This window comes from Paroedura picta, chromosome 2, assembly GCF_049243985.1.
Source record: "Paroedura picta isolate Pp20150507F chromosome 2, Ppicta_v3.0, whole genome shotgun sequence".
Classification (NCBI taxonomy): domain Eukaryota; kingdom Metazoa; phylum Chordata; class Lepidosauria; order Squamata; family Gekkonidae; genus Paroedura; species Paroedura picta.
The window spans coordinates 159390988-159418758 of record NC_135370.1 but is presented as its reverse complement, the minus strand read 5'-3'; the positions used below and the strand labels follow the sequence as shown (position 1 = coordinate 159418758).

Here is a 27771-nt window from a genome sequence, read left to right as displayed (position 1 = left end):
ATCTTTGTAGCAAATTGGTCACTGAATGAAAAATCGCCATTTAAAATAGTGGAATTCGTAGTTATGCATACCTGCCTTTGTAGTGGAATCCAGTTGCGTTTTGTAGCGTTTCCCGCAGGCTTCCGGTCTCGGCAGAAATTGCTAGAAAGGAAGCGCTATTGCCGAGCTCATCCCGCCCCTGGCCGTCAAGCAGCCAATGGGCAGCCGTTAGCATGCTCCCAAACAGCCCCTTTCCCTTTAAGAAAGGTTTAAAAAAAAAAAAAACACACACCCATTGTAACGAATCTGTGTAGATTCGTTGCAACGGAGAGACCCATCCAGCTGCCTGGGGTGTTTGAGCTGTCGTTTGATCGTTGCCACGCTGCCTCCGAGTGAAACCCCCCCCCCCTCACGGGCCCGATTTTCGGCTGAATGACTGTGTAAAAAATAAAGTGACTGCTTAGTAGTGTGCTTAGTGACTGAAGTGTGCTTAGTGACTGAAGGGGAGGGACTGAAGCTGGGGAAGCCTCTGTTTGAGCTGTCATTTGATCGTTGCCACGCTGCCTCCGAGTGAAAAAAAAAATCCCCCCTCCCCCCCTCTCACGGGCCCGATTTTCGGCTGAATGAATGTGTAAAATGTGTGTGCTTAGTGACTGAAGGGGAGGGACTGAAGCCAGGGAAGCCTCTAAACTGAAAGAGGCTCGCTGGTGTGTTATCCCCGCTCGCTCGGAGAAAAAAAAATGGCGAACAGTTCGCCGGAAGTTTGGAGGACAGGCTCAGGAGGAGGGACTTTGAAGAAACCGCAACAATGTTAACGCACAGGTCTTTTTCGCTAGTGTTGCAGATTGGTTGCAGGAGTGTATCGCTTTCCGGAGGGTGAATCCACTTTTTGGGATTTCCCTGAAAGCGCTACAAGGAAGCGCTTTTTGCAGATTGGTTTCACGTGTGTGGCAGATTGTCGACGACGTTGTGCAAAACAGCAAATCAGTAGCGTTTTCAATTGGCAACCATTGTGCTATTTTGAAGGCGTGCAAAAAGCCCCTAACTTTTGCTTTTACATTCCTACTGTTATGATGGTCAGTTCTTAGTCTGACGAAGAGCGGTTGCACTCGAAAGCTCACGCCTTGAACAAATCTTTGTTGGTCTTAAAGGTGCTACTGGACTCTGATTTTATTGTGCAACTTGAGACCAACACGGCTACTCATTTGAATCTATGACTACACTAAGCAGGCTCTCATATCATTTCCTAGCCGTTTTTCCAGGCTAAACAGACCAAACTCTCTTAACTTTTCCCCATACATCTTGGTGTCCAAACCCCTCACCATTTTCATTTCCCTACTCTGGTCATGCTCCATTTTGTCTACATCCTTCTTCAATTGTGGTGCCCAAAACTGAACACAGTATTCTTTGAGGTTTAACCAGAGCAGAGTACAGCGGTATCATCACCTCCCGTGATCTGGACATGATACCCTGTTTAGAATCATAGAATCATAGAGTTGGAAGGGGCCATACAGGCCATCTAGTCCAGCCCCCTGCTCAACGCAGGATTAGCCCTAAGCATCCTAAAGCATCCAAGAAAAGTGTGTATCCAACCTTTGCTTGAAGACTTCCAGTGAGGGGGAGCTCACCACCTCCTTAGGCAGCCTATTCCACTGCTGAACTACTCTGACTGTGAAAAACTTTTTCCTGATATCTAGCCTATATCGTTGTACTTGAAGTTTAAACCCATTACTGCGTGTCCTCTCCTCTGCAGCCAACAGAAACAGCATGCTGCCCTCCTCCAAGTGACAACCTTTCAAATACTTAGAGGGCTATCATGTCCCCTCTCAACCTCCTTTTCCCCAGGCTGAACATTCCCAAGTCCCTCAACCTATCTTCATAGGGCTTGGTCCCTTGGCCCCAGATCATCCTCGTCGCTCTCCTCTGTACCCTTTCAATTTTATCTACGTCCTTCTTGAAGTGAGGCCTCCAGAACTGCACACAGTACTCCAAGTGTGGTCTGACCAGTGCCGTATACAATGGGACTATGACATCTTGTGATTTTGATGTGATGCCTCTGTTGATACAGCCCAAAATGGCATTTGCCTTTTTTACCGCTGCATCACACTGCCTGCTCATGTTTAGTTTACAATCCACAAGTACCCCAAGGTCTCGTTCACACACAGTGTTACCTAGAAGCGTATCCCCCATCCAGTAGGCATGCTTTTCATTTTTCTGACCCAGATGCAGAATTTTGCACTTATCTTTATTAAATTGCATCTTGTTCTCATTTGCCCATTTTTCCATTGTGTTCAGATCTCGTTGAACTCTGTCTCTATCTTCCGGAGTATTTGCCAGTCCTCCCAATTTGGTGTCATCTGCAAACTTGATGAGTAGTCCCTCCACCCCCTCATCTAGATCATTAATAAATATGTTAAAAAGTACCGGGCCAAGCACCGAGCCCTGAGGTACCCCGCTACTCACCTCTCTCCAGTCTGATGAAACACCATTGACAACAACTCTTTGAGTGCGGTTCTCTAACCAATTCCCTATCCACCTGACTATCTGAAAATCCAGATTGCAGTCCTTCAATTTATCCATCAGAACATCATGGGGAACCTTGTCAAAAGCTTTACTAAAATCCAAGTAAATGACATCAACCGAATTTCCCCGATCCAGCAAACCTGTTACTTGGTCAAAAAAGGAAACCAGGTTGGTCTGGCAGGACCTGTTGGAGACAAATCCATGCTGACTTCCTTGGATCACCAAATTGTCCTCCAGATGTTTGCAGATCGCTCCCTTTAATATCTGCTCCATTATCTTCCCCACAACAGAGGTCAGACTCACTGGTCTGTAGTTTCCCGGGTCATCCTTCCTCCCTTTTTTGAAGATCGGAATAACATTTGCTCTCTTCCAGTCCTCCGGGACATCTCCAGTCCTTAAAGAGGTTCCGAAGATGATGGACAAGGGCTGTGCAAGTTCCCTGGAAAGTTCTTTGAGTACTCTCGGGTGCATTTCATCCGGACCAGGGGATTTGAACTCATCCAGTGCAGCTAAATGCCTCTCGACAACCTCTCTATCCATGTTAACCTGCCACCCAGACACTGTCCTTTGGCTATGGCCATCTCTAGATGTGCCTAAACACTTTGACCTGTGGGAAAAAACAGATGTAAAATAGGCACTAAGCCTTTCTGCTTTCTCTGCATCTTCCGTTAGAGTTTGTCCATCCGCACCCAACAGTGGGCCTATTGCCTCCTTTACTTTACGTTTGCTCCCCACATAACTGAAAAATCTTTTCTTGTTACAATGGGCTTCCCTGGCCAATCTTAGCTCACTCTCAGCTTTGGCCTTTCTGATGATTGATCTACAGTGCCTAGTAACCTGTAGGTACTCTTCTTTAGAGCTGTGTCCTTCCCTGTTTGATACAGCCCATTTGCCTTTTTAGCCACCGAGTCACACAGCTGACTCATGTTCAGTGTATGGTCTACTAAGACCCCTAGATCCTTTTTGCACATATTATTATGACTCTTCATCAGTTCTCTGGGGAAAAGTGATGTGCTTATGAGTCCTTTGTTGACTTAATTAGTGTATCTATATTCTTTCCTCAGGAGGGGTAAGTTTCAATCTTACATTGGGAAAGCCAGGGATGTGAGATGCTACAATTAATCGTCTTCATTTCAAAAGTTACACCTGCTTGCAAACCACTTTCTCTATCTTAGTTATTCTCCACAAAGACGGCAGATGTGTGTGGAGTGCAGTGTAGGAACAGCACTCTGCACATATGTAGAGGATTTGTATTTTCAGAAGTAGAATACTTATTTTTCTTTGCACTTCTAAAGATCTGATCTTTCTTCAATGAGAAGCAATGCACCCTAAAATTACTACTTGTGAAATATTCTAGAGTTTAAACCTACCCGCACCTAATGCCTTGTTTAGTCCTAATTCCAGATGGGGGGGGAGGAGGACAGGAGCTTGTATTACTTAACTCAAACAGGAATATCAAAAGAAATCTTCCTTAAGAACAGAGGGAGTTCAAGTCTTTGTGGACAGTGAAACTTATATTTAGAGCTGCTAGCCTCTAGGTCCCCCTTCAAGGATCGCTGCCTTGTTGTGGCAAGGGGGCTTGCGTAGTTCAGTGAAGCTATGAGCTATGCCGTGCAGGGCCACCCAAGACGGACAGGTCATAGCTGAGAGCTCTGACAAAAGGTGATCCACTGGAGAAGGAAATGGCAAACCACTCCAGTATCTTTGCCATGAAAACTCTATGGACAGTTCCAATAGGCATAACGATATGACGCTGGAAGATGAGCCCCTCAGGTCGGAAGGTGTCCAATATGCTACTGGGGATGAGCAGACGGCTAGTACGAGTAGCGCCAGAATGAATGAAGCGGCTGGGCCAAAGCCGAAAGGACGCTCAGTTGTGGAAGTAACTGGTGGCGAAAAGACAGTCCGATGCTGTAAAGATTTTTATTCCATAGGAACCTGGAACGTCAGATCCATGAATCAAGGCAAGCTGGACGTGGTTAAACAAGAAATGAGAAGACTGAACATCGACATTTTAGGAATCAGTGAACTAAAATGGACAGGAATGGGTGAATTTAATTCAGATGACCATCAGGTATACTACTGTGGACAAGAATCTCGCAGAAGAAATGGAGTAGCCTTCATAATCAATAAGAGAGTGGGAAAAGCAGTCTTGGGATACAATCCCCAAAATGACAGAATGATCTCAGTTCGAATCCAAGGCAAACCATTCAACATCACAGTGATCCAGGTCTACGCCCCAACCACTGCTGCTGAAGAGGATGAAGTTGATCAGTTCTATGAAGCCCTACAACACCTTCTAGAAGCAACACCCAAAAATGATGTGCTTATCATCATGGGGGATTGGAATGCTAAAGTAGGAAGCCAAAAGATAACCGGGATAACAGGCAAGTTTGGCCTTGGAGTACAAAATGAAGCAGGGCACAGGCTGGTAGAATTTTGTCAAGAGAATACAATGGTCATAGCAAACACTCTTTTCCAGCAACCCAAGAGACGACTCTACACATGGACATCACCAGACGGTCAACACAGAAATCAGATTGACTATGTGCTCTGCAGCCAAAGATGGAAAAGTTCTATCCAGTCAATAAAAACAAGACCAGGAGCTGATTGTGGTTCAGATCATGAGCTTCTTGTTGCAAAATTTAGGCTTAAATTGAAGAAAGTAGGGAAAAGCACTAGGCCACTCAGGTATGAACTAAATCATATCCCCGACGAATACACAGTGGAGGTGACAAATAGATTTAAGGAATTAGATCTGATAGACAGAGTGCCTGAAGAACTATGGATGGAGGTTCGCAACATTGTACAAGAGGTAGCAACTAAAACCATCCCAAAGAAAAAGAAATGCAAGAAATCAAAATGGCTGTCTGAGGAAGCTTTACAAATAGCTAAGGAGAGAAGGGAAGTGAAAGGCAAGGGAGAAAGAGAAAGATACACCCAACTGAATGCAGAATTCCAGAGAAAAGCTAGAAGAGATAAGAATGCCTTCTTAAATGAACTGTGCAAACAAATAGAAGAAAACAATAGAATCGGGAGGACCAGAGATCTTTTCAAGAAAATTGGAGATATGAAGAGAACGTTTCATGCAAAGATGGGTATGATAAGGGACCAAAATGGTAGGGACCTCACAGAAGCAGAAGAGATTAAACAAAGGTGGCAAAATTATACAGAAGAACTATACAAGAGCGAGCTTAACATCCCTGATGACCACAATGGGGTAGTTACTGACCTGGAGTCAGACATCCTGGAATGTGAAGTCAAATGGGCCTTAGGAAGTCTGAGTAACAATAAAGCTAGTGGTGGTGACAGCATTCCAGTTGAACTATTCAAAATCTTAAAGGACGATGCAGTAAAAGTGCTACACTCAATATGCCAGCAAATTTGGAAAACTCAACAATGGCCACAGGATTGGAAAAGGTCAGTTTACATTCCAATTCCAAAGAAGGGCAATGCCAAAGAATGTTCAAACTACCGCACCATTGCACTAATTTCTCATGCTAGCAAAGTTATGCTCAAAATCCTACAAGCTAGGCTCCAGCAATATGTGGACCGAGAACTTCCAGAAGTACAGGCAGGATTTCGAAGAGGCAGAGGAACTAGAGATCAAATTGCCAACATACGCTGGATCATGGAGAAAGCTAGGGAGTACCAGAAGAACGTCTACTTCTGCTTCATTGACTATGCTAAAGCCTTTGATTGTGTGGAACACAACAAATTGTGGCAAGTTCTTAAAGAGATGGGAATACCAGAGCATCTTATTTGTCTCTTGAGAAATTTATATGCAGGTCAAGAAGCAACAGTGAGAACTGAACATGGAATCACTGACTGGTTCAAAATTGAGAAAGGAGTTCGGCAAGGCTGTATACTGTCGCCTTGCCTATTTAACTTGTATGCAGAGCACATCATGAGAAATGCGGGATTAGAGGAGTCACAAATTGGGATCAAGATTGCAGGGAGAAATATCAACAACCTCAGATATGCAGATGATACCACTCTAATGGCAGAAAGTGAAGAGGAACTAAAGAGCCTGTTGATGCGGGTGAAGGAGGAGAGTGCAAAAGTTGGCTTGAAACTCAACATCAAGAAAACAAAGATCATGGCATCCGGCCCTCTCAATTCCTGGCAAATAGATGGGGAAGAAATGGAGATAGTGACAGATTTTATTTTCCTGGGCTCCAAGATCACTGCAGATGGGGACTGCAGCAAAGAAATTAAAAGACGCTTGCTCCTGGGGAGGAAAGCTATGGCAAATCTAGACAGCATCCTAAAAAGCAGAGACATCACCCTGCCAACAAAAGTGCGTTTAGTCAAGGCTATGGTCTTCCCAGTTGCAATGTATGGCTGCGAAAGTTGGACCATAAGGAAGGCCGAGCGTCAAAGAATTGAGGCTTTTGGACTCTGGTGCTGGAGAAGACTCTTGCGAGTCCCTTGGACTGCAAGGCGAACAAACCGGTCAGTCCTAGAGGAGATCAGCCCTGACTGCTCTTTAGAAGGCCAGATCCTGAAGATGAAACTCAAATATTTTGGCCACCTCATGAGAAGGAAGGACTCCCTGGAGAAGAGCCTAATGCTGGGAGCGATCGAGGGCAAAAGAAGAAGGGGACGACAGAGAATGAGGTGGCTGGATGGAGTCACTGAAGCAGTAGGTGCAAACTTAAATGGACTCCAGGGAATGGTAGAGGACAGGAAGGCCTGGAGGATCATTGTCCATGGGGTCGCGGTTGGTCGGACACGACTTCGCACATAACAACAACAAGCCTCTAGGTGGAGCCTAGAGATCTCCCCAACTTATAACTGATCCCCAAAGTTTCCTTGGAGAAAAATAGCAGCTTTAGGAGATAGACTCTATGGTAGATATACCCACTGATCCTACTCTCCTCTCCAAACTCTACTCTTTTTAAGTTCCACCCCAAAAATCTCAAGGTATTTTTCAAACCCAGAATTGGATCCCTGAATAAAAACAACAATAAGCCTCGGAACTTAAATTAAAGTTAAGAATATGGAGGTGGAGTGTGACATTTTGGGAGATATATGTCTCCCAAATGTCCAGTGGATATGGATCTCATTTCAGTATCTTACCAATAACACTTGACTGTCATAAATTAGGATTCAGCCTTTGAAGACAGAAGGTTTTGAAATTACAATGTGTTCTGTTGCAGATTTATGTTGATGATGCTCCACTGGCTTTCCCAGGACATTATCTTATCACTTCACTTATAGCTGTAGTAGTCGGATTTATTATCTTTGTGGCATTTATGTTGCAATCGTATGAAATTCATATATGGCGCATTTTGAAGCAGAAACTAGAAGCAAGGAAAGTGAATCTGAAATTTTCTCTTGTAGTTTCAGCAGCCTCAACTGAGATGAATGAATAATAACTCAACAGTGCTAGTCAAGTTCCTCTTTTTATAATTTATATGTTAGCATTTTATTCTTCTTACTTGGGCCATGAAATAGTTACTGTCTTTGTTAGGAAAATATTTTCAGAATATGTTTAAGAAATGTTTTCCTGTTCTTTTAGTATATGAGTTTTGGACACTGTTTGACATGTTATTTGAAAGGGTAATGTTAATAAACCTATATCTCTAGCCACTTATTTCTTGGTTACAGATTCTGTAGCAAGCACCCCACAAAGGGTTCTTTTAATCAGTTTTATTACACTAGCAAAAAAAAGTTTCTGAAAATTGAAAACTAACTATTGTTAAATACATTAAACAGTAAAGAATTCTTAAATGTTTTCAAAAATTAACTGTCTCATTTCCAGACCTGACATCATCCAGGAAATCCTTAAATAGTTAATCCAACACCTGTCTAATCACCTTGTTCAAGAAAGGATCATGTGAGAGTGGTAGATTTCTTTAGGAGTGGATGTTATACACATAGCCTGTTTGTGGCACAACATGTCCTCCTTCTTGAGGACCTGCCCAAGCTATCTTTCCATGCCTCCAACATCACTGCAGCTTTGGCCAAGGATAGGGTCATCACCTAGGTTCTGAACTGGGTGTCAAGAGGGTGGCTGGAGAACTATCCCGGGACAGAGTTTGTTCTTTTCACTGCTTATCACCACAAATTTTTGGTGCATGAAGGCTGACTCCTCTGGGGTAGTTGGGTCATGTTGCCAGCTAAGCTTCAGTCCTGGGTACTCTCAGTACTACATAAGGGCCACCCAGTTATCATTCATATGAAGGCACTAGTGCACAGTTACATGTGGTGGTCCAGCATTGACACAGAGTATTAGGCCCAGCACTGCTCCACCTGGCAGGAGAGCCATCCAGAGCTGCCACATGCACTTATATAGCATTGGGAGACCACACAAACTACACTTCACTGGGCCTTTCCAGGGGCAAACATTATTGATTTTAGTGAACTCTTTTTCAACATGGCTCGAAGTAGTCCTGATGTCACCCAGGACATCATAGACAGTGATTTGGGACCTCCAGAAAATCTTTTGTCACCCATGGACTGCCGGACGTCCTCATCACGGACAATGGAGCACAGTTTGTGTTCAAGGCATTCTGGGAATTTACTACCAGCCAGCTCATCCAGCAACAAATGGGAAAGTCACGCAAATGGTTTGTATCAAGAAGCTCATCCACAGGAATTGGCACCACTGAGTCACTGAATTCATTGCCAGACAACATGTCACCTCGTTGTCCACCACCAGCCACAGCCCAGCAAAGTTTTTAATGGGCCAGCACCTTGACACTATCTTTTATCGCATCAACCTGGACCTGATGTTCTCCCATCCTCCTAGCTGAGAGACACCAGCAACACCCCATTCATTTGCCACAGGAGACACTGTTTATATAAGGGACTATACCAGCAGGCCCAGCTGGAATTCTGCATTTGTTCTGCAGGACATCCCCTGCAGATGCAGATAGCATGCCATCACTCGTCAGTGCACCTGAATCTTCCATGTGCAACCACACTGACTGCTCCATCCAAGTTCCACTTCAGGATTCAGACTCTGAATCACCAGCCAACATCATCAGATTCTCTGGCACCTATGCTGCCACCAGCACCATCTCCAGCTTTGCCACCAGAATTGAGGCGCTCCAGGCACTCCCCCAAGTACTTAGAGGACTTCGTTTATAATTCTGTATGTGCCTATCTTAGGGGGAAGGATTGTTATGTATGTGGTCATTAACACTAACTCAAGTAACATGCAAATGAAGGATTGTAAAGCAGCCAATGACTGACATTTTAGAGATTCTGGAAATGGACCAATTATTGGGCTCTGTTAAGGGCCAATCAAGTTACTTGGCGGGCTGCCTCAAATGTATATGTTCCATGAGTCCTCTTGTTAATTGTTTGGTATTTCTTGTTTATTCAATAAAGAGCTGATTGTTTCCAAAGAAACTGTATCTGTATCCGCTGAACTCTAGTTGTGCTCTGTCTACACTTCTGGACTCAATTAGATAGATTAGACTGTGTTGTAATCTGTTTTAATTGTGTTTTTATATTTTATGGTTATAAACTGCCACAAGCCCATTCTAGGGAGGGGTGTTGTATAAATTGAATTATAAATAAATAATGCACAACATTCAAACTGCTGGTGTTGACCTTTAAAGCCCTGAATGAACTGGGACCAACGTACCTTAAAGACCTCCCTCTCTCATATAAACCTAACCACTCACTCCAGTAGAGATGCCAGCCCTCCTGGTCAGACCTGAGGATCTCCTGGAATTACATCTCACCTCTGGATTATTTTTCCCCAGGAGAAAAGGGCTGCTCTGGAGGGTGGACTCTGGCATTTTACTCCACTGAGATCCCTGTCCTTCCCAGGGTTCATCCCCAAATCCCCAGGAGTTTCCCAACCAGAATCAGGCTACCCTACCCCCATCCCCTCTCAGTGACCAGGGACCTCTGACAACCCTACAGTCATCCTTTAGTTGCCTCAGCCATCTGAAGCTAAAGAGGTGGCAACTCGAATGGGCCTTCTCCATTATGATGCCAAAAGGTCAACACCCCTGCTCAGGGAGATTTATCTGTCTTTCTGTGTTGATGTTTTTCACCAGCAAGTGAAGACTCTTGTTTCCCCTGGCATATTCATGTGGTTGTTTTTTAAATTCAATTTTGCATTTTAATTGTTTTAATGTTTAATGTTTTTATGTTCACTACCTTGTGCACCCTGATTAATAATTATTATTTTATTTTGTTTCACCCACCCTTCCCATATGGCTCAGGGCAGGTGACCCAAAAAATTAGCTTTAGAGTTGTGTGCGGCCAATTTGGACGCCACCATGCACAACCCTACTTTACATATTTAAAATAGTTAATATATAATTTAGATTAAAATTACTTTCTGAAAAGCCACCTCCTATAAACATTCAAAAGGAGGGCTGATGTCTTGTGGGTGGAATTCTGATTGGAAAAGTAGCATAAAAAGGCAGACAGACAGACAGACAGATTCTCTCAGAGGGGGGTGGACCTTATGGCATTTTACTGTGTTGAGGTCCTTCCCCTCCATAAACTCCATACTCCTGAGGCTCCACACCCCCAAATCTATAGGTATCTTCCAACCAAGAATTGACAACTCTCAGAAACTCCACCTCGCCCACATCCTTGGTCCTATGATCCTACATATTCCTGAAACAAAATGCCACTGCAAACAGAGGAGTCACCCCCAAATTATTACAAATCTCACTATAATTTTCTGCCCTTTTGTCACTGTAGGCAATACAAAAAAGAAGTAATGAAAGAAATACACAAATGGGTTCAGGTGGTGAGGGGGTTGGGACAGCACAAATTAATGAATAAGGATGAATTTGGTTAGGAAGAGGTAAATTGGTTTGGCTCCAGTTGGCTTGTAGCTGTCATTCATTTCCAGGCAATTAGGACAAAAACTACTGAAAAGGGCTAGATGTTTTTAAAACAAATAAAGTTAGGAAATGGACTCTGGGGAATGGTAGAGGACAGGAAGGCCTGGAGGATCATTGTCCATGGGGTCACAATGAGTCGGCTACGACTTAGCAACTAACAGCAACAACAAAAGTTAGAAATTTGGAGGGGCTGAAATATTTGAGGGGAGGCATGACTCCCAAGTGCTCCTGTAGCTATCAGTGTGCTTTCAATAACTTACTTGGCCATCATAAATTAGAATTCAGCCTTTTGAAGAAAATGTTTTGAAATTACAATGTTTCCTGTTGCAGATTTATGTTGATGATGCTCCACTGGCTTTCCCAGGAGAATATCTTATCACTTCACTTACAGCTGTAGTAGTCGGATCTGCTATCTTCATGGCATTTATTCTGCAAGTATATGACATTCAGATATGGAGCATGTTGAAGCAGAAACTGAAACAAATGAGCAAAGTGAGTCCAAAAGTTTCTCTAAGTACCATTTCAACGACATCAAGTAGCGAAAGTAGCGAAAAATGACTGTCAACAATGATAGGCAAGTTCATCTTTTTACGATTCAGTTGTCAATGATTTTGTTCTTCCAACCTTACTTGTTTTTTTTTTCTTTTCAAGTATGCAACTTTTGGTCATCGTTTGTCAACTTTATTTGGAAGGGTAATATTAATAAAAATATAACAACCTATGTCTCTGAGCACTTATTTCTTGGTTACAGATTGTGTTGCAAATGCATTGCTGAGAGGATTTTTTTATCAGCTTTATTGCATGAGTTGTAGTAGTAAAGAATAATATTCTAAAAATCACAAATTGACTAGTGTGAAATATATTGGGCTTTGTAGTGTGAAGCCTGCTATATTGCAAAACGTGGGGAATAATTGAAACTCACCGGCATTCCATACTTTTTGAGCTGTCTCGCGTGTTTCTGGCTGCATTTCACACTTTAGTCTTGTTGAGCTTTGGCCTGCCTATCAGTGTCAATAACTTTGGCCAGCCAATCCCTTCCTGGCATGGCTGACTGACAGATGAACTTCCGGCGATCGACGTTTGTTGTTTTTAAATAGACTTAGTCGTTTAAATGCCTATCCAAATCATCATAGAAGCACAGACAATCTCAGCTGAAGTGTGTGTCTGCCTATTCGTTGCTCCAAGCTGTTCTCCATTTTTAAAAAGTACTTCCCATCCCCCGGAAGAAGGGAGAGGGAGGTGCATGCAAGGGTAGGACATTGGAGGTGGAAGTAGTGCTTCTTCACCTCCATACTTTTCTTTTGCTGGTGGCCTCCTGGTTGTCCACTGGGGGAAAGTGCTTTTAGTTTGGTGAATTCACTTTATACAATTCCCCAACTAGCACTTTAAAATGATGTAGTGATTTCAAAACCAGATACAGCAGGCTGGCGACATCATGCAGAGCGACCAGAACATAGTACCTTCACAAGGTAAGCATTTCACTATATTTATCGCATGCAGAAAAGCCCATAGTATTCTTGTGTAAAGAATACAAAGAATGATTTTGTTATATATCTAGCTTTACAGTTCTGGGGTTGATGATAAATATTGTTATAGTCAAAAATTATTCAATATCTGAAATGGTTTCTTTGCTTTTGAAGTAATTCCTCATTTTGTCAAGCCATAAAGGTGCTGTCATTTATTGAATTGAACCCTCCCCATTAGAAAGGGTTACACTAGTACCCCCCCTGCCCCCTCCATGTGCAGGCAGAGGGTGCTGGCATGGGAACTTCGTATGCAATCCGGCCCTGCCTCAGGAGCTCCCCATCTGCAGACCACAGCCCCTCCTGGAGCCTGATCAGTTTGTGTTGCCTGCTCTTTGGCTGCCTGAGGTGGAGACTCCCAACTGCCGTCCTTCGGAACCCCGGCCAAGGAACTGTCAACGGGCTCTTGGGGAAGTGGGCAAAACGGCTCCGTGAAGCTGACGACGGAGCCAGATAAGGAGGCAGGGAGAGATGCTGAAGCGAAGCTAGTGAAGCAGTTCTGCTTTGGAGCCGTTTTAGAGCAGTCGTGCTTCAAGCTGAGGGGAGAAAATACAACAGCAGATGAGGTAAAAGGAGGCAGGCTGCTGAAGATTTGACAGAGGGGTTGTGATTGTCTAAAATATTGTCTACAGTATGCTCACTCAGAGCACTTGGGATTGCCAACTTCCTGGTCATGGCTGGAGTTGTCCCAGAATTACAAGTGATCTGCAGACATCAGTTCTCCTGTAGTTCTCCGAGCCCTCTTGTGGGGAGAGGCAGTATATAATAAATAAATAAAATGACTGCTTGGGGGGGAGGGTGGATGCCAGGGCACTATACCCTCTCTAAACACAACCCTCAAGCTTTACCCCCAGTTCTCCAGGAATTTCTAATCCAGAGTCTGCAACCCTAAGAGCACTATACAACAAACTGTCCACAGCATCACTTAGAGACAAGTATTATAGCTCTTATTCTATAGTAAAAGCAGAGTTTCCGTCCCCAAACCACACTCTCAAATGAAAAAAACTACTGTTTTTTAGTCCTAATTTCTAGTGCTATGGCTGTTGAAGAGCATAGAAGGGAAAGAGAAATGAGTTGCAAAGTGTTGCAGATAGATACCCCAAGGATATTTCGTCTGGTGATTTGTCCTCCACTGCAGTTGGGAGCACAGGACTCTGGGGAATGGGTGGTAACAATTTCTAGACATCAGACTGGGGAGCCAAGCATGCTGAGGGATTGTAGCAGCATACACTTTGCAGTCAAGTGGTTTTGTGTTTTTTGGGAAATGGAGGGGCCCCTAGAACAAATAACTTTATAGGGGCCTGTGATGGCCGCCCTGATGAATGTACTCATCTTTGTTACTGTAGATTAGTGATCCCCAACCTGTGGTCTGGGGACTAATTGGAGGTGGGCCGCGAAGGACGCCTTCTACCCCCCCCCCCCGACCCTTTACTTCATCCCCCCAGCCCTTTACAACACACTTCGGGTGTCATTGTCTCCTATCACTCCCAGATGGGACTATCTTGTTGCAGAGAAACAAGTTCAGGGGTCCCATTGATTTGTCATTGTCAGGAGTTAAAATTTCCATGAAAATAAAATATTCCTTATGTTCATTGTTGTGGCGTGTCTGTATCTAATTTTGAAGGGATGTTTAAACATTACCATAGCGATCAGAGAACGTTAGGGCAGTGGTTGAGAGTAGAGGAGTGAACTACCCCCCCCCTCACTGGGCCTCAGTAAAATTGTCAAACGTTGAGTGGTCCCCGGTGATAAAAAGGTTGGGGACCACTGCTTTAGATGACACCTTACTGCCTATTTTCTATTGGTCAAATATCCCTCCCTCAGGGCCCAAATCACTATTTGGGATTAAGCTTCAGTTCCAGGAGTTGGGGCAGGTTTGTGTTGCAACCAAATATTGGGAAGGGAACTGAATGCTGGGAACTGTTTTTATATACATCATTTGAAATGCACTCTCTTTTAAACTATACAGATGGTGTTGCTATGGTTTTATATAGTGCTTGGAATAATTTTGACAATGCCAAAACTTTCAAGGGGAGTTAGCTACAATTTAAAAGGCAAGTTGGTATTTCATTTATATCTGCTTTGGATGTCCCACCCTGTTGTTTCTTTACTCACATGCTGTAATCCACTTTGAGGCTCAAGGAGAAATGCAGACAATAAATAACATAAATAAATAATTTAGAGTCCAGTGGCACCTTTAGGACCAACAAAGTTTTATTCAAGGTGCCCCAGGACTCTAAATTTGTTCTGCTGCTTCAGACCAACACAGCTTCCCGCCTGAATAAATAAATAATATCACAGATGAGAGAAATGGATTGGGTAGTTAATGCAACAAACTTTACATAAACAGTTGCTGATGGGCATTCTGTATTTGGATTGTTTGTGTAAAAAAGATGAGTTAAATTTAATCAATATAATGGAGCACCGGTTTGGTTGTAGTGGTTAGGAGTGCAGACTTCTAATCTGGCAAGCCAGGTTTGATTCTACACTCCCCCACATGCAACCAGCTGGGTGACCTTGGGCTCACCACAGCATTGATAAAGCTGCTCTGACTGAGTAGGAATATCAGAGCTCTCTCAGCCTCACCCACCTCACAGGGTGTCTGTTGTGGGGAGAGGAAAGGGAAGGCAACTGTAATCCCCTTTGAGACTCCTTAGGATAGAGAAAAGTGGCATATAAGAATCAACTCTTCTTCTTCAAAAACCTTTACTACAAAAAGATTATAACAGCTCGTTTTCTTACAAAAGGATCTTCATTAGGCTCACTAAAAACAAACACCAATAATGACAACACTAGTAAGTATGCTTACTAACAAACGAAAACAAAGATCATGGCATCCGGCCCTCTCAATTCCTGGCAAATAGAAGGGGAAGAAATGGAGATAGTGACAGATTTTATTTTCCTGGGCTCCAAGATCACTGCAGATGGGGACTGCAGCAAAGAAATTAAAAGACGCTTGCTCCTGGGGAGGAAAGCTATGGCAAATCTAGACAGCATCCTAAAAAGCAGAGACATCACCCTGCCAACAAAAGTGCGTTTAGTCAAGGCTATGGTCTTCCCAGTTGCAATGTATGGCTGCGAAAGTTGGACCATAAGGAAGGCCGAGCGTCAAAGAATTGAGGCTTTTGAACTCTGGTGCTGGAGAAGACTCTTGCGAGTCCCTTGGACTGCAAGGCGAACAAACCAGTCAGTCCTAGAGGAGATCAGCCCTGACTGCTCTTTAGAAGGCCAGATCCTGAAGATGAAACTCAAATATTTTGGCCACCTCATGAGAAGGAAGGACTCCCTGGAGAAGAGCCTAATGCTGGGAGCGATCGAGGGCAAAAGAAGAAGGGGACGACAGAGAATGAGGTGGATGGATGGAGTCACTGAAGCAGTAGGTGCAAACTTAAATGGACTCCGGGGAATGGTAGAGGACAGGAAGGCCTGGAGGATCATTGTCCATGGGGTCGCGATGGGTCGGACACGACTTCGCACATAACAACAACAACAAGTAAGTATGCTTCCTCAAGCTTTACTTCTGCATGCATCCTGCATACTATATCCTCCATCTCCGAACATTCTTTGTGCTTGACTGTACACTGTAAGAGTTCACATGTAATTTTGACAAGATCGTCAAAGTACGGTAGCCTCAGTTTTGTCATTTTATCTTCTAGGGAGCGCTCGGCCTTGATTTGATCTAGAACTCACTTGTCTTGTTGGCATTCCATGGTACCAGCAAAATTCTCCTCCAACACCATATTTGGAAGGAATCTACTTGCTTCCTGACAGCTTTCTTCATTGTCCAACTTCCACAACCAGGCCTGGTCCCTGCATATCTAAGGGACCACCTGTCTGGCTATGTGTGATACAATGGTCTGATAGCTGCTGCAGTTTTTGACTTCTCCATTTGGGGAGAATTGGAATGTAAACTGAGCATCTCCAGTCTTGCTATGATTTTGGAAGATTCTGTTTCCGTAGCTTGGAATAGATCTGTTGCATTCCCATGTACTCCTGGTGATTAGCTTCTCCTGATTTCTGTCTGTGTAGTAGTTACTTCATTCTGAGATTCTTCTTCAAAAAATTCTTCTTGGAAAGAATCTGTCATCGTCTCATCTCTTTTATGTAGTTCTTCAGGGTGCTATTTAAGCAAGAATATAAACAGCATAAATCGTATAGCATGACTCTCATAAAGTACTTCTCAGGCAGAAGCAGACTATAAAAGTGGGTTTAAAAAATCAACACCTTTAAACGCCTAGGTTAAATACTTCTCACACAATCATCCTGTCCCCCTCCACAATCCCCAGGTGGCTGAGCAGTGACATTGACAGAGCAATGCTTTCTCCAGGGCTGTTTAGCTGACCCAGTGTCCACTGGGTCCTAATGTGAGTGCAGTTTCTTGGTACTTGTTGGAGCTACAATTTGACATTTGCTGACGTTTTGATTTTATTCATTTACTACATTTTTATCTTCCCCTTCCTTCAAGAAGCTCCCATTCTCCTACAGAAACCGTGAGAGGTATAGAATCATAGAATCATCGAATCATAGAGTTGGAATACAGTTTATTTGTCCTGCAAGTTCATGGGGGAAAACTATGACATCGCAAGGGAATCAGACAAAGGGGTGTTCGGAAATGTTCAGTAAGGAAAGTGGCATGACATGGCCCAATCTTGCCAGATATCAGAAGAAAAGCAGGGTTGGTATTTGGATGGGAAACTACCAAGGAAGACTCTGTGGAGGAAAGCAATGGCAATCTACCCCTACTTCTCACTTGCAATAAAAACCTGTTGCTGGGGTTTCCCTAAGCCAGCTGTGACTTGATAGTGCTGTTGGAAATCCTCATTCTGCCATTGCACCCTTATCAGCCAAATCGTATGATAATGAAGAAGAAGGGTTGGTTCTTATATGCCGCTTTTCTCTACCCAAAGCAGCTTATAATCGCCTTCACTTTCCTCTCCCCGCAACAGACACCCTGTGAGGTGGGTGAGGCTGAGAGAGCCCTGATATCACTTCTCGGTCAGAACAGCTTTATTAGCGCTGTGGCGAGCCCAAGGAGACTAAGTAATTGTGTTTTATATTATTTATTTCAAAGTATTCTTCTTTGTTTCAATATAATTAGTTTCCTCAAGCAAGCTTGCAATTTTTCCTGATATTTTCAAAGACATTATTAAAAGGAAACAAAAATGCTTGTTTTTGTCCCTAGCAAAGACCAATAAAACTTTCTCATGCTACTCTGACATTTTCTTGGATGACAGCGTGCCTGAAACAATTAAATTATACCTTGATAAGAGTGATTTGGTAAGATTCCAGTTATAAATTCTTTTATCACACTCTATATATGAAGAAATGCACAATGTATTTAATGTTTACAACTATTTATATCATGTTAATAATTTTAATGACATTCATATGCAAAGGATAATGAATTATACTTGCTATATTAATCATAAATGAACCTTTTCATTTATAGATGCCATTTTGTTATCAAAAGGGAAGCAGTTCATAAAAAGCTACATGGGACACAATGCAGCCAAACTTAAAATCTGGGAAATTCCCTTCAGTAGTTGAGTTCTCCTTCAGTGGGGGGAAGTCCTTTGAAACTGTTTAGGTCTTGTCTCCACTTGCTCCAAGCAGGCCTATGCAAATTAGTATGCCTCTCCAGGATAAAAATAGGATGTCCCTTCCAATCTCAATAGCCCTGCATCTCTAGCAGGATGTTCAGAGTGTAGCTCCTCAATCTGCCTACAATGGCCTATTAAAGGTTGCAGTAATCCATGGTTGGGACTAGAAGAAAAGAAATTGAAGGAATCTCTCTAGCTCTGAAGAGCCAGAAGAGAGAAAGATCTTGGATAAGCCTCATGCGCATGTCCATGTACTGGACCTGGGGGAGGGCTTGCCTGGGCTGAAGGAAGTATGCTCATGTCATAAAAGGAATGAGGCCCTGGTCCCTTCGCTGGCCTACCCATAGTGATGGTGATGGCTACGCTTCTCTCTTACCGCCCAGGATTTAGCCTAGGTGAGGAGAGAGCAGCTTAGATGGAAAAAGCCAAAAGGAGAGGTAGGCCGCAGGAGCCCAGCTCCACTCACAGCAAGAGGCTCCTGACACGTTGGAAAGAGTGAGTTACAGTGACTTGATAAGGCAAGCTTCTGGCCACTAGGGAATTTACTGACAACAACAAGGCAAATCAATTTCAGGAGATAAAGTCTATGCAAACAGAGGCAAGTGCACTTGTTGACCCTAGTTCATTTTGCTGGATCTATTGAGTGCCCCAATAGGTGCAGTATCATGGGCATGATTACAGCTGTATTGGAGATGATTTCCTCTCTAATGGGACATGGCAAGGAGGCATCACAAAATAGATTTTCTTATCTCAGAAGTGATAGAAATCCATGAACTGGTAGAAGTCAGTCATGACTATAACCAGGCAAGTTCTAGTAGTTCCACCCTCCCCAGGTCCTAATAATGATGGACATGGGTTCAAGGGAATGGAGGGCTCACTGCTTTGACTGTGTGACCTAAGAAAGACAAGCAGCATCAGATAAAGGATTGTGGTCTTAACTTGCTCAGGATTTAGCTAGTAGGATTGGCTTATATAATTTTGAGAAGCTTAATTGGCAGAATTGGCCAATGACGGTAACAAATAAATTATAAACCAACTCAGAACGGCAGCATCACACACATAAGACCTTTATTGGCATTATACAAAAGAAAACCAATTGACAAAGTACATAAAACAGATATGATTCCGATTATAACCTTAACAGTGCCTCTGACAAATAAACTGAATACTCTGAAGGTAGAGAAAGATAACATCTTGGCAAAGACATATGGTCTCTTGTATCAAGGCCTCCTATACTATCTGTTCCAGATGATGCCAAAGTTCCTTTTCAGGGGGCAGAGGCCAATGTCTAGGCTTAAAAGCTCAGCATGCTTGAGACATCTAGAACATGCAGATGAATTGGCTCTTTCACAAAGGTATTGATCAAATGCGGTGGCCAAACAGAAACAGGATTTTTTCAGAGGATTGAGAGCAGGTGAAGAAGACCAATCACAGACTCATTTGAATCAGTTGAATGCTGGATGGTGAAAAGGTTCATGTCTAGATACAAGGCCAAGGCTGCTGAGGGATCAAGCACCTTACATCAGGGCCCCTGTAATTTTTTCTACTAACACAATAATCCAAGTGTTGGTCAGGATGCAAGGAACATGTGTAAAAATAATTAGTCTTGTACTTGTTTCAGTACAGGGGATGGTGGATTTGGACACGGTTCAGATAACAGTGTCAGAACCGAACACCCAATTTGTTCTGGGAATTTGCTAAGCTAGGGATCCATTTGTCAACTGGATTCCTGGGGGCAAAAATTGTTGGCGATGTTGAGTAGATGGAGTTTTGGCACAAACAAGTTATCTTGTGACAAGTTCATTTGGAAATACCCCAAAACAGTAAAACTACAAGTACCCAAAGTGTAGCATACATTTCCTAAATGGAGCTGTTTTTCAAGGGGCTGCTGGCCTTAATGTAGTGGCACCAAGCCAGCTGTCATGAACCCCGGTAGGTATTCTCCCAGCTACACCCAGGCAGTTGGCCCCTTGACCTCCTTTGTGGTCATAAACTCATAAATCCCCCTGTTGGCCTTCCGCCTCCCTTTGCATTCCAAAGCATCTCTCCGCCAGTTCACCCTTATCACTTCCTGACCTTGCCGGGCTTTGTGAAGTCTCAACACTTGCAACTTTTAGATCAAGGAGTGTTCCTGATTGCTCCCTTGAGAACTGTTGCATTTCCTGCCTAGTGAATCCCTCGGCCCTCTTCCACCCCTACCCATCCTCAGGTATAAAACCCCCAAGGGGGAGATTGGTCTTTGTCTCTACCAAGGAGTTTATTCTTTGAACTGTTCCTGTTGATGCCTTTTGTCTTAGTCTCCTGAATAAATATTCCTTTGGGATTTCACTCGAGGAAGTGTTTATTCTAGTGACTTTACAGACATGTCCTCTGCCTGGTTCATGACACCAGAGTGGTGTAGTAGTTAAGAGCAGTAGCTTCTAATTTGGCAAGCCAGGTTTGATTCCCCGCTCTCCCACATGCAGCCAAGAGGAGCGAAGAATGCAGAGAAAGTCAATGAAAAAAAGAAGGCAGAGAACTGTGAATTTAGATGGAGAAGATCTTAAAACTGCATTCCTATGTCTTTCTTGTTACCTGAGATTTCCTCCATTTTTAGAAACAAACTCCTTGCCCTGTTTTTAAGAAAGTTTCCCTACACTGGAAAAAAAAATTCCTTTGATATACCTATACCATTCACAGAAGGAGAAAAAACAGTTGTGAATTTGAGAATAGTAGCTGTGTTAATTTGTAACACCCTAAACAAGTATGTAGCAGCTTAAAATTCTAAGAAATATATAATTGTATGAACAATTGGATGTATAATTTTTTTAATTTAAGGCTTTGGATCATGCTAAATACTGTAGACCTGTGGCTCAGATATCAATAGTGATTATTTTGTTCTTCTTTCCACAGGTTGTCTCTTGTTATTTGTTTGACAAGCATGAGATAGATTCTGAGAAAAGTAGAAGGAAGAATCTAGTACTGTATACGTCAGCAGGGCTTGCTCCCACCGTAGAAATCTTTAACAGTAGCTACTCAAAAGTGTTCTACTTCAAAATGATTATGGTAAAACACAACACTATTACTAAGCAACTTTGTTAAAAAAAGGAATTAGCAGGCAATGGGGTTGGGTGGGAGGAATCTCACTAAGATAGCCAATTCCGCCAACATTTTTTATGGAGGAATGTATGCGAAACTTGCTCCCTGAGAGTACACGTTACTGCAAAATCTAGATGCGTTTGGCATTTGTTTCAATTCTGTAAAGTGCCAACGATCCCAAAGCTTGCAGTTTTAGAAACAGAACCTAGGGAACTCTTAGATGCTTTGTCTTGACGGCTAGAACCACAGTGGCAGCTTGTCAAAAGGAAGAGTTAGAGGCTGCTTTCTGATGTGCTTCAATATTGTTGTGGCACATGGAAAGAAAATGGTAAAATCAAATTGCATTGTAGTATATTTAAAATATGTGACTCTTCTAACAATATAAGTCTTAAAATCTTTATTGCTGTAATTTTGGAACCAAAAGGCAGAAGAACAGCTTACCTGGTCGCTTAACGTTCCCCGGCAAGACATTGCACATAATACAGGTGAGAGTTCTTATAATTTTATTATATTTCTCCTCATATGTTGATGTTTCCTTAAGATGTCTAAAGGTGATTATTATCTTTTATGTACAGCTAAAATCTCATCCATGTGTCGACTGTGTTCTTCTTCCTTATTAATCTCTCAACGACTCTGACCCTATTTCATTTGATGCCAACCAGCCAAAGTTTAAGTTCCATTAATTAACAGTGCTAACTAATCAACTAAGTCTTCCTGTGAGATTGCTCATAATGACCTAAAAAGCCCGGACTAGTCTGAGCTCATGAGCATTGGGAAATTGAGAATTTTAGCCATGGTTAATGCTTAGATGAGAGACTACCAAAGGACACAAGGGTAGTTACGCAGAAAAAAGCAGTAGCAAACCAACTATGTTTGTCTCTTAAAAACCCATGAGGGTCACCATGAGTCACTAACAGTGCTCAGTTATTAATATCAAAACCATTGTTTATGAAAGAATATTCAGTTAGAAGACTGCAGCCCTCAATTGGGCATGTGGCTGAGTTGTTCCTCCCTAAGACCCCTTAAGGTAGTCCCCAAACTGCGGAAGTGAGCACACAGGCATGCCCCCCACAAAGGATTTCTCACCAATCTGTATGATGCTGGCATCCATTGCCCCCTGCTGAAATACTTAGTCCAAAATGGTAGCAAGAAGGACAAGCCAGCACATTCCTCTGTGTCCCAGCCAAGTGACATGAAAGCAGTCACAGGTTGCTTTCCCAGCTGGTAATCTTGCCTGGGTGTGCCTTTTGCATGTAGTTTGCTTGGGCCACAGAGGGAGACTCTTCCTCTCCAAATAGGAGCACGTGAAGCTTCAGAGCTCAATGAAAAAAATTGCTCATTTCATTTCTGCTGGGTTGGAGCACATGATCATCCTCTGGAAGACAGTCAGAATGCTCCAGACCTCAAACTGTCAAAGGCAGAACTGATATTCTCAGGTAAGTGAAATAGTTTCCCCCTTTTCACCTCATTTTAGCAAATAATTGGTGTTGATAATAACTGTAGAGGTCTTTTGTTTATACTGGCACAACAAAATCAGAGTCCAGTGGCACCTTGAAGACCAACAAAGATTTATTTCAGGCATGAGTTTTCGAGTGCAAGCACTCTTCCTCAGATACTGACAGTCTGGGGAAATGTCTACTATGTTCAGGGGAAATTATGAGAAAATTAATCAGAAAAGTTAATTTAACGCTTCCCACATTTTTCTACTGTTCCATGTTGCTTGTTGTTTGACTTCATTCATTATTGTTAATCTAAGTTATCTGTATGGTTTCTGTTCTTTTTTCTGTGAACCGCCATGAGCCTTTGGGGAGGGCGGTATTTAAATATAAGAAATAAATAATAAATAAGCATGGAGCAACACTCTTTATAGCAGGATTTCAAGTGATCCTGTGGGCACCTTTAGAATTTTAAGAACTATTACTGAGCACCAACCGAAACAATTCCCCTGGGAAAGCCCAGCAAACCAGAAAATGAGGTCAATCCTAAAATGACAAAAGGTTTCAAGCCAAATGCCATCCTGTGATGAGATCGAGATATTCTGTATGCGTCATACTTGAGGATACATACCTTAAAATACAGTGTAATAGCTCCTGGGTTCTTCTGAAGTACCTTTGGCACCAGCGAAGTACCCACAGGTGTAATGAGGATCAGCGTTTCATAGAAAAAAGGTCACTAAGCAGCATACCCAAAACAGTTTAAATATGAAAATAACTACTTGTCTCTTATGACTAAACTTTCTTCTTCATGCTGTTCACACAGATATTGCTCCAACGGAACAATGGTATGTAAAATTCAATATGCATCATGGATTAAATATGTTTACTACTGAGGGAACTCTACTGGATACTGCTCGAGGTAAACAATAGCTTTCGTGGTGTTTTTTAGAGAAGGCTTTGTCATGGGATTTTGCAAGTGTCACCCCTTCAGTCTTGAATGGGTTAAGTTAAACCTTCTGCAAACTAATTGCAAATTTAGCATGGGACCCAATTAAATGCTTCCTGCCAAAAGGGGCAGGGTTTTTTTTCTGAGAAACGTTCAGTCCTTCCTGTCCTGTCCTATCTATGTATGCAGAGATAGAGCAAAATAAACAAGGTGGAACAGATAGAACTAGAAAGATGCGCTAGTTGGACAGTTGGCATTTTCTCTCCATGTAATCCTTTCCTTATTGGTGTAGTAAAATCTTTTTCTTAGAAGTTAAACATACATGTCTGTACTGCATTACTCTGCTGCACTATATTTCCTCTGCTAAATAGCCAATATTACGACCATGGGGAAATTAATCACTTCATATTAATTCAGTGAAAGCCTTCTGAACATATTCATAAGCTGCCTGTTGGCTTTCTCAACTGTATTTAGAGTCTACCTGGGTGATTCATCCTTCTCATACATTGCCATATATTAAAGTAAAACAAAGACATAATTTAAACAGAATCAAGACTAAACTAAAGACTAGTAGACAAGACAATTGTCTGGAATTGAATTTTTAGCAAAAATGACTGTTCCCTTTGAAGCTTTTAAATTCCATACTGGATACCCAATGCCCCAATTCTGTGTGTCATGTCACAGAAAATCAGAAATACACTTTTAGCTTTAGAATAACATATCACATCAAGGGAGTCTGGTTCATACACGTGCATCCAAAAGTAAGACTGTGCCCATTTAACAACTGGGGTGGGACATGCAATGTCTACATCATGGAATCTCCAGGGCAGAATTTGCCCAGATTAGGGGACACTATAATTCAGGTGCAGAAATGCATTGTCTTACCACCACATTTAAGACTCCTAAATGCCCATGGGAGCTTCACTCCCATTCTGATCCAACTCACCTCCTTCTACCATATCAGAAGGTAAAAATCTACCTTCCCAAGGTTGCTCAAGGAGAGCACTGTCAAGGCCAACTTGTTCCCCTGTCTCTGACCTACCTTGAAAAAGTACCAAGGACAACCCAAGATGATTAGGGGGTTGAAGCACCCAGATGCTTTATAGATGAGGAAAAACTGAAGACTCTGGGACTTTTCCTTTTAGAAAACAACCAACTAAGGGGGGACATGATAGAGGTTTATAAAATGATGTGTGGGGTGGAGAGAGCTGACAAATTTTCTTCTTCTCCTTCCAAAATTCTAGAACTAAGGGGCATCCAATGAGGCTGATTGGCAATAGCTTGAGGACAGACAAAAGAATCTGGAATTCACTGCCAGAGAATGTAGTGATAGTCACAGCAATAAACAGTTTCAAAGGGGGGATTAGATAGATTCATGGGGGATAAGTACATCAATGGCTACTAGCTATGGTAACTGAGTGAAAACTCCTAACCATATCCAACTGAATTGAATGAGATAAGTAGCAAGATCTTAGATGTGATTATGGCTAGTAAGGGGAAAGGGTGGGGGGGAGAATGGTTGATACCTGTGCTAATGGACCTGAGAAAGTGGGAAAATATTAAGTGGAACTTTCCTCTGAATATGACTTCTCTGTGGACAAGTATACATTTTGTAACCTGACAGTATTGTGTGCACCATGGTTCTATATTTCCCCAGCATAGGATGCATCCCTAGTATGGGAGCATCACCTGGAAAGTTACCAAATGTTAAAAGCTCACTACCCCATCTAATATCCTACCATGTGGCGGCATCTCCAAGCGTGTCTAACCACCACGTAGGTGAGCATATTTTGTTTGACCCCCCCCCCCATCTGCTGAAGATGTCCATCTTGGCACATTTCTCTCTGTCAGCATTCATCCTTCCGACCCGTTCCTTTCCCCTTCCAGACATTCTTCCCCCCCCCCCACAGACATTCAGTAATATATCTGATCCCTAATTCTTCCGCGCGTAGTGCCAACCTGAGGAAAAACCCAGGTCAGGTGATCCTTATTCTGACTTCCAGCACATTGGCATTTTTTCCATAGCTATAAATAGCTACAGAATTACTTCCTTGTTTTGAGTCACTCAGCCATTCCAATAAAGTGTTGTGGGCATTGGCCCCAGGCCAGCTTGAGCAGCAGGTTGCCAGGTGTTAGTGAGAATCATTAGTCCCAATATGTTGCTCCTAACCAGCTAAGGGAAGTATTAAAAAGGAAGAAAATGCAAACATGCATCACTGGAGATCAGCATAAACTGCAGAACTTGGGTCAGGATTATGGGCACTGTGGTAAGAAGCCATGGTTTGCATTATGGGCTGTTTTGGTTAAACTATGGTCATGATAAAGAGATACTTAGAATGTAGTTATAGAATCATAGTTGGAAAGGGCTATACAGGCCAGCTAGTCCCACCCTCAGCTCAATGCAGGATCAACCTTGTGCCTGGGAAGTTTTTGTAGAATGACATAAATGATCCCGCTCTCAGCCAAGCAGCGCTTACTGGAGTTTTGAGGGTAATTCTGTGTGATAACAATTTCTGTTGTCTGAACAGAGACTTCTAAGCTACCCTGTGAGTGTGTAAGATCAGTGGCTTGCAACTTACAGAGTAGCCTGCCTGAGGTGGTCAGCAAGGTTTCTGCATTTCTGTTGTCTTGCAGAATATGCAAAACCATAATGTTTAAGAAGACATTTTGAAAGATTAGAATTTAGGTGAATTAACAGTCCAAGGGAACCTCTTGATAATAGAATAATCCACGGTGATGATGACTTGTAGGTGTAACTTCCTCGTATTGCATTGCCTTTACCTTGTAACATTTCTGTATTAAAGTTTACCTACCTTAATTTCTTGTTTGCATTGTTGCCTAATTCTGTAATCATAGTCCTATTGCATTACTCATTAATTGTCTAATGCTGTCTGACTGTGCTGGATATCATCTGTAATCAGTGTTCAGTCTCAGCAAGAAAGACTGTAGAGTAAATAATTACGTGTTAAATGATATAAAGAAACATGGAATAAGGTAAAGGTAAAGGTATCCCCTATGCAAGCACCGAGCCATGTCTGACCCTTGGGGTGACGCCCTCTAGCGTTTCATGGCAGACTCAATACGGGGTGGTTTGCCAGTGCCTTCCCCAGTCATTTACCCCCCAGCAAGCTGGGTACTCATTTTACCGACCTCGGAAGGATGGAAGGCTGAGTCAACCTTGAGCCAGCTGCTGGGATTGAACTCCCAGCCTCATGGGCAGAGCTTTCAGACTCCATGTCTGCTGCCTTACCACTCTGCGCCACAAGAGGCTCAAAACATGGAATAGGAGCATCAAATAGCTCTCAAGGCTCAATTTATACATCAGCAAGTCCTAATGTTTAAGGAGTGAGGACTTTGTATCCTGCATGTAATGTGCCTCCCAGACGCATACCAGCTGTTCTCTGTGACCAAAGTCATTTTCCCATCTGCAAAGTGCCCTGTGGGTCAGCTCTTGGCTCCACTGTAAAAATAGCATTACTTGCATGGCTTTCTGGAAGCTTCACAGAGCGCATGTGGAAAAGCTTTTAAAAGCTGCAAAAAATGGATGCAGAAAACTTGATGAAAGCTCCATCGTCTTGTCAAAGTTATATCGCCAATAAAAGATTTAAACAGCAGAAAGTGGGTGTGGAGGGGAGATGTGCTGTAGTTGAAAAATAACAATGATTATTATCCAGAAAGCAATGCAAGCATTTTTGCTTCTCTGTCCACATAATTTGGATAAGAAGCCATTGGTAAGGCAGAAGCATTTCAAAAACAGTTGTTGTTGTTAGGTGTGAAGTCAAGTCCAATCGCGACCCCATGGACAACGATCCTCCAGGCCTTCCTGTCCTCTACCATTCCCCAGAGTCCATTTAAGTTTGC

The 27771-nt window shown here is 42.7% G+C and overlaps 2 protein-coding genes across 3 annotated transcripts in view; both read left to right on the top strand.

Annotated features, from left to right (window-relative positions):
- Nucleotides 1-12048, top strand: part of LOC143830670 (cation channel sperm-associated auxiliary subunit beta-like) — a 92235-nt gene extending 80187 nt beyond the window's left edge. For both annotated transcript variants that reach the window (XM_077323499.1, XM_077323501.1), the window contains exon 27: nucleotides 11658-12048. In XM_077323499.1, coding sequence (XP_077179614.1) covers nucleotides 11658-11885 — 228 coding nt within the window. In that variant the 3' untranslated portion in view covers nucleotides 11886-12048. The remainder of the gene's footprint in view (nucleotides 1-11657) is intronic.
- Nucleotides 12049-17462: 5414 nt separating this feature from the next.
- The window catches only part of CATSPERB (catsper channel auxiliary subunit beta), a 73503-nt gene continuing 63194 nt past the window's right edge, over nucleotides 17463-27771 (top strand). Inside the window, exons 1-5 of the mRNA XM_077319105.1 lie at nucleotides 17463-17469; nucleotides 18033-18127; nucleotides 21343-21495; nucleotides 21953-22013; nucleotides 23788-23883. Coding sequence (XP_077175220.1) covers nucleotides 17463-17469; nucleotides 18033-18127; nucleotides 21343-21495; nucleotides 21953-22013; nucleotides 23788-23883 — 412 coding nt within the window. The remainder of the gene's footprint in view (nucleotides 17470-18032; nucleotides 18128-21342; nucleotides 21496-21952; nucleotides 22014-23787; nucleotides 23884-27771) is intronic.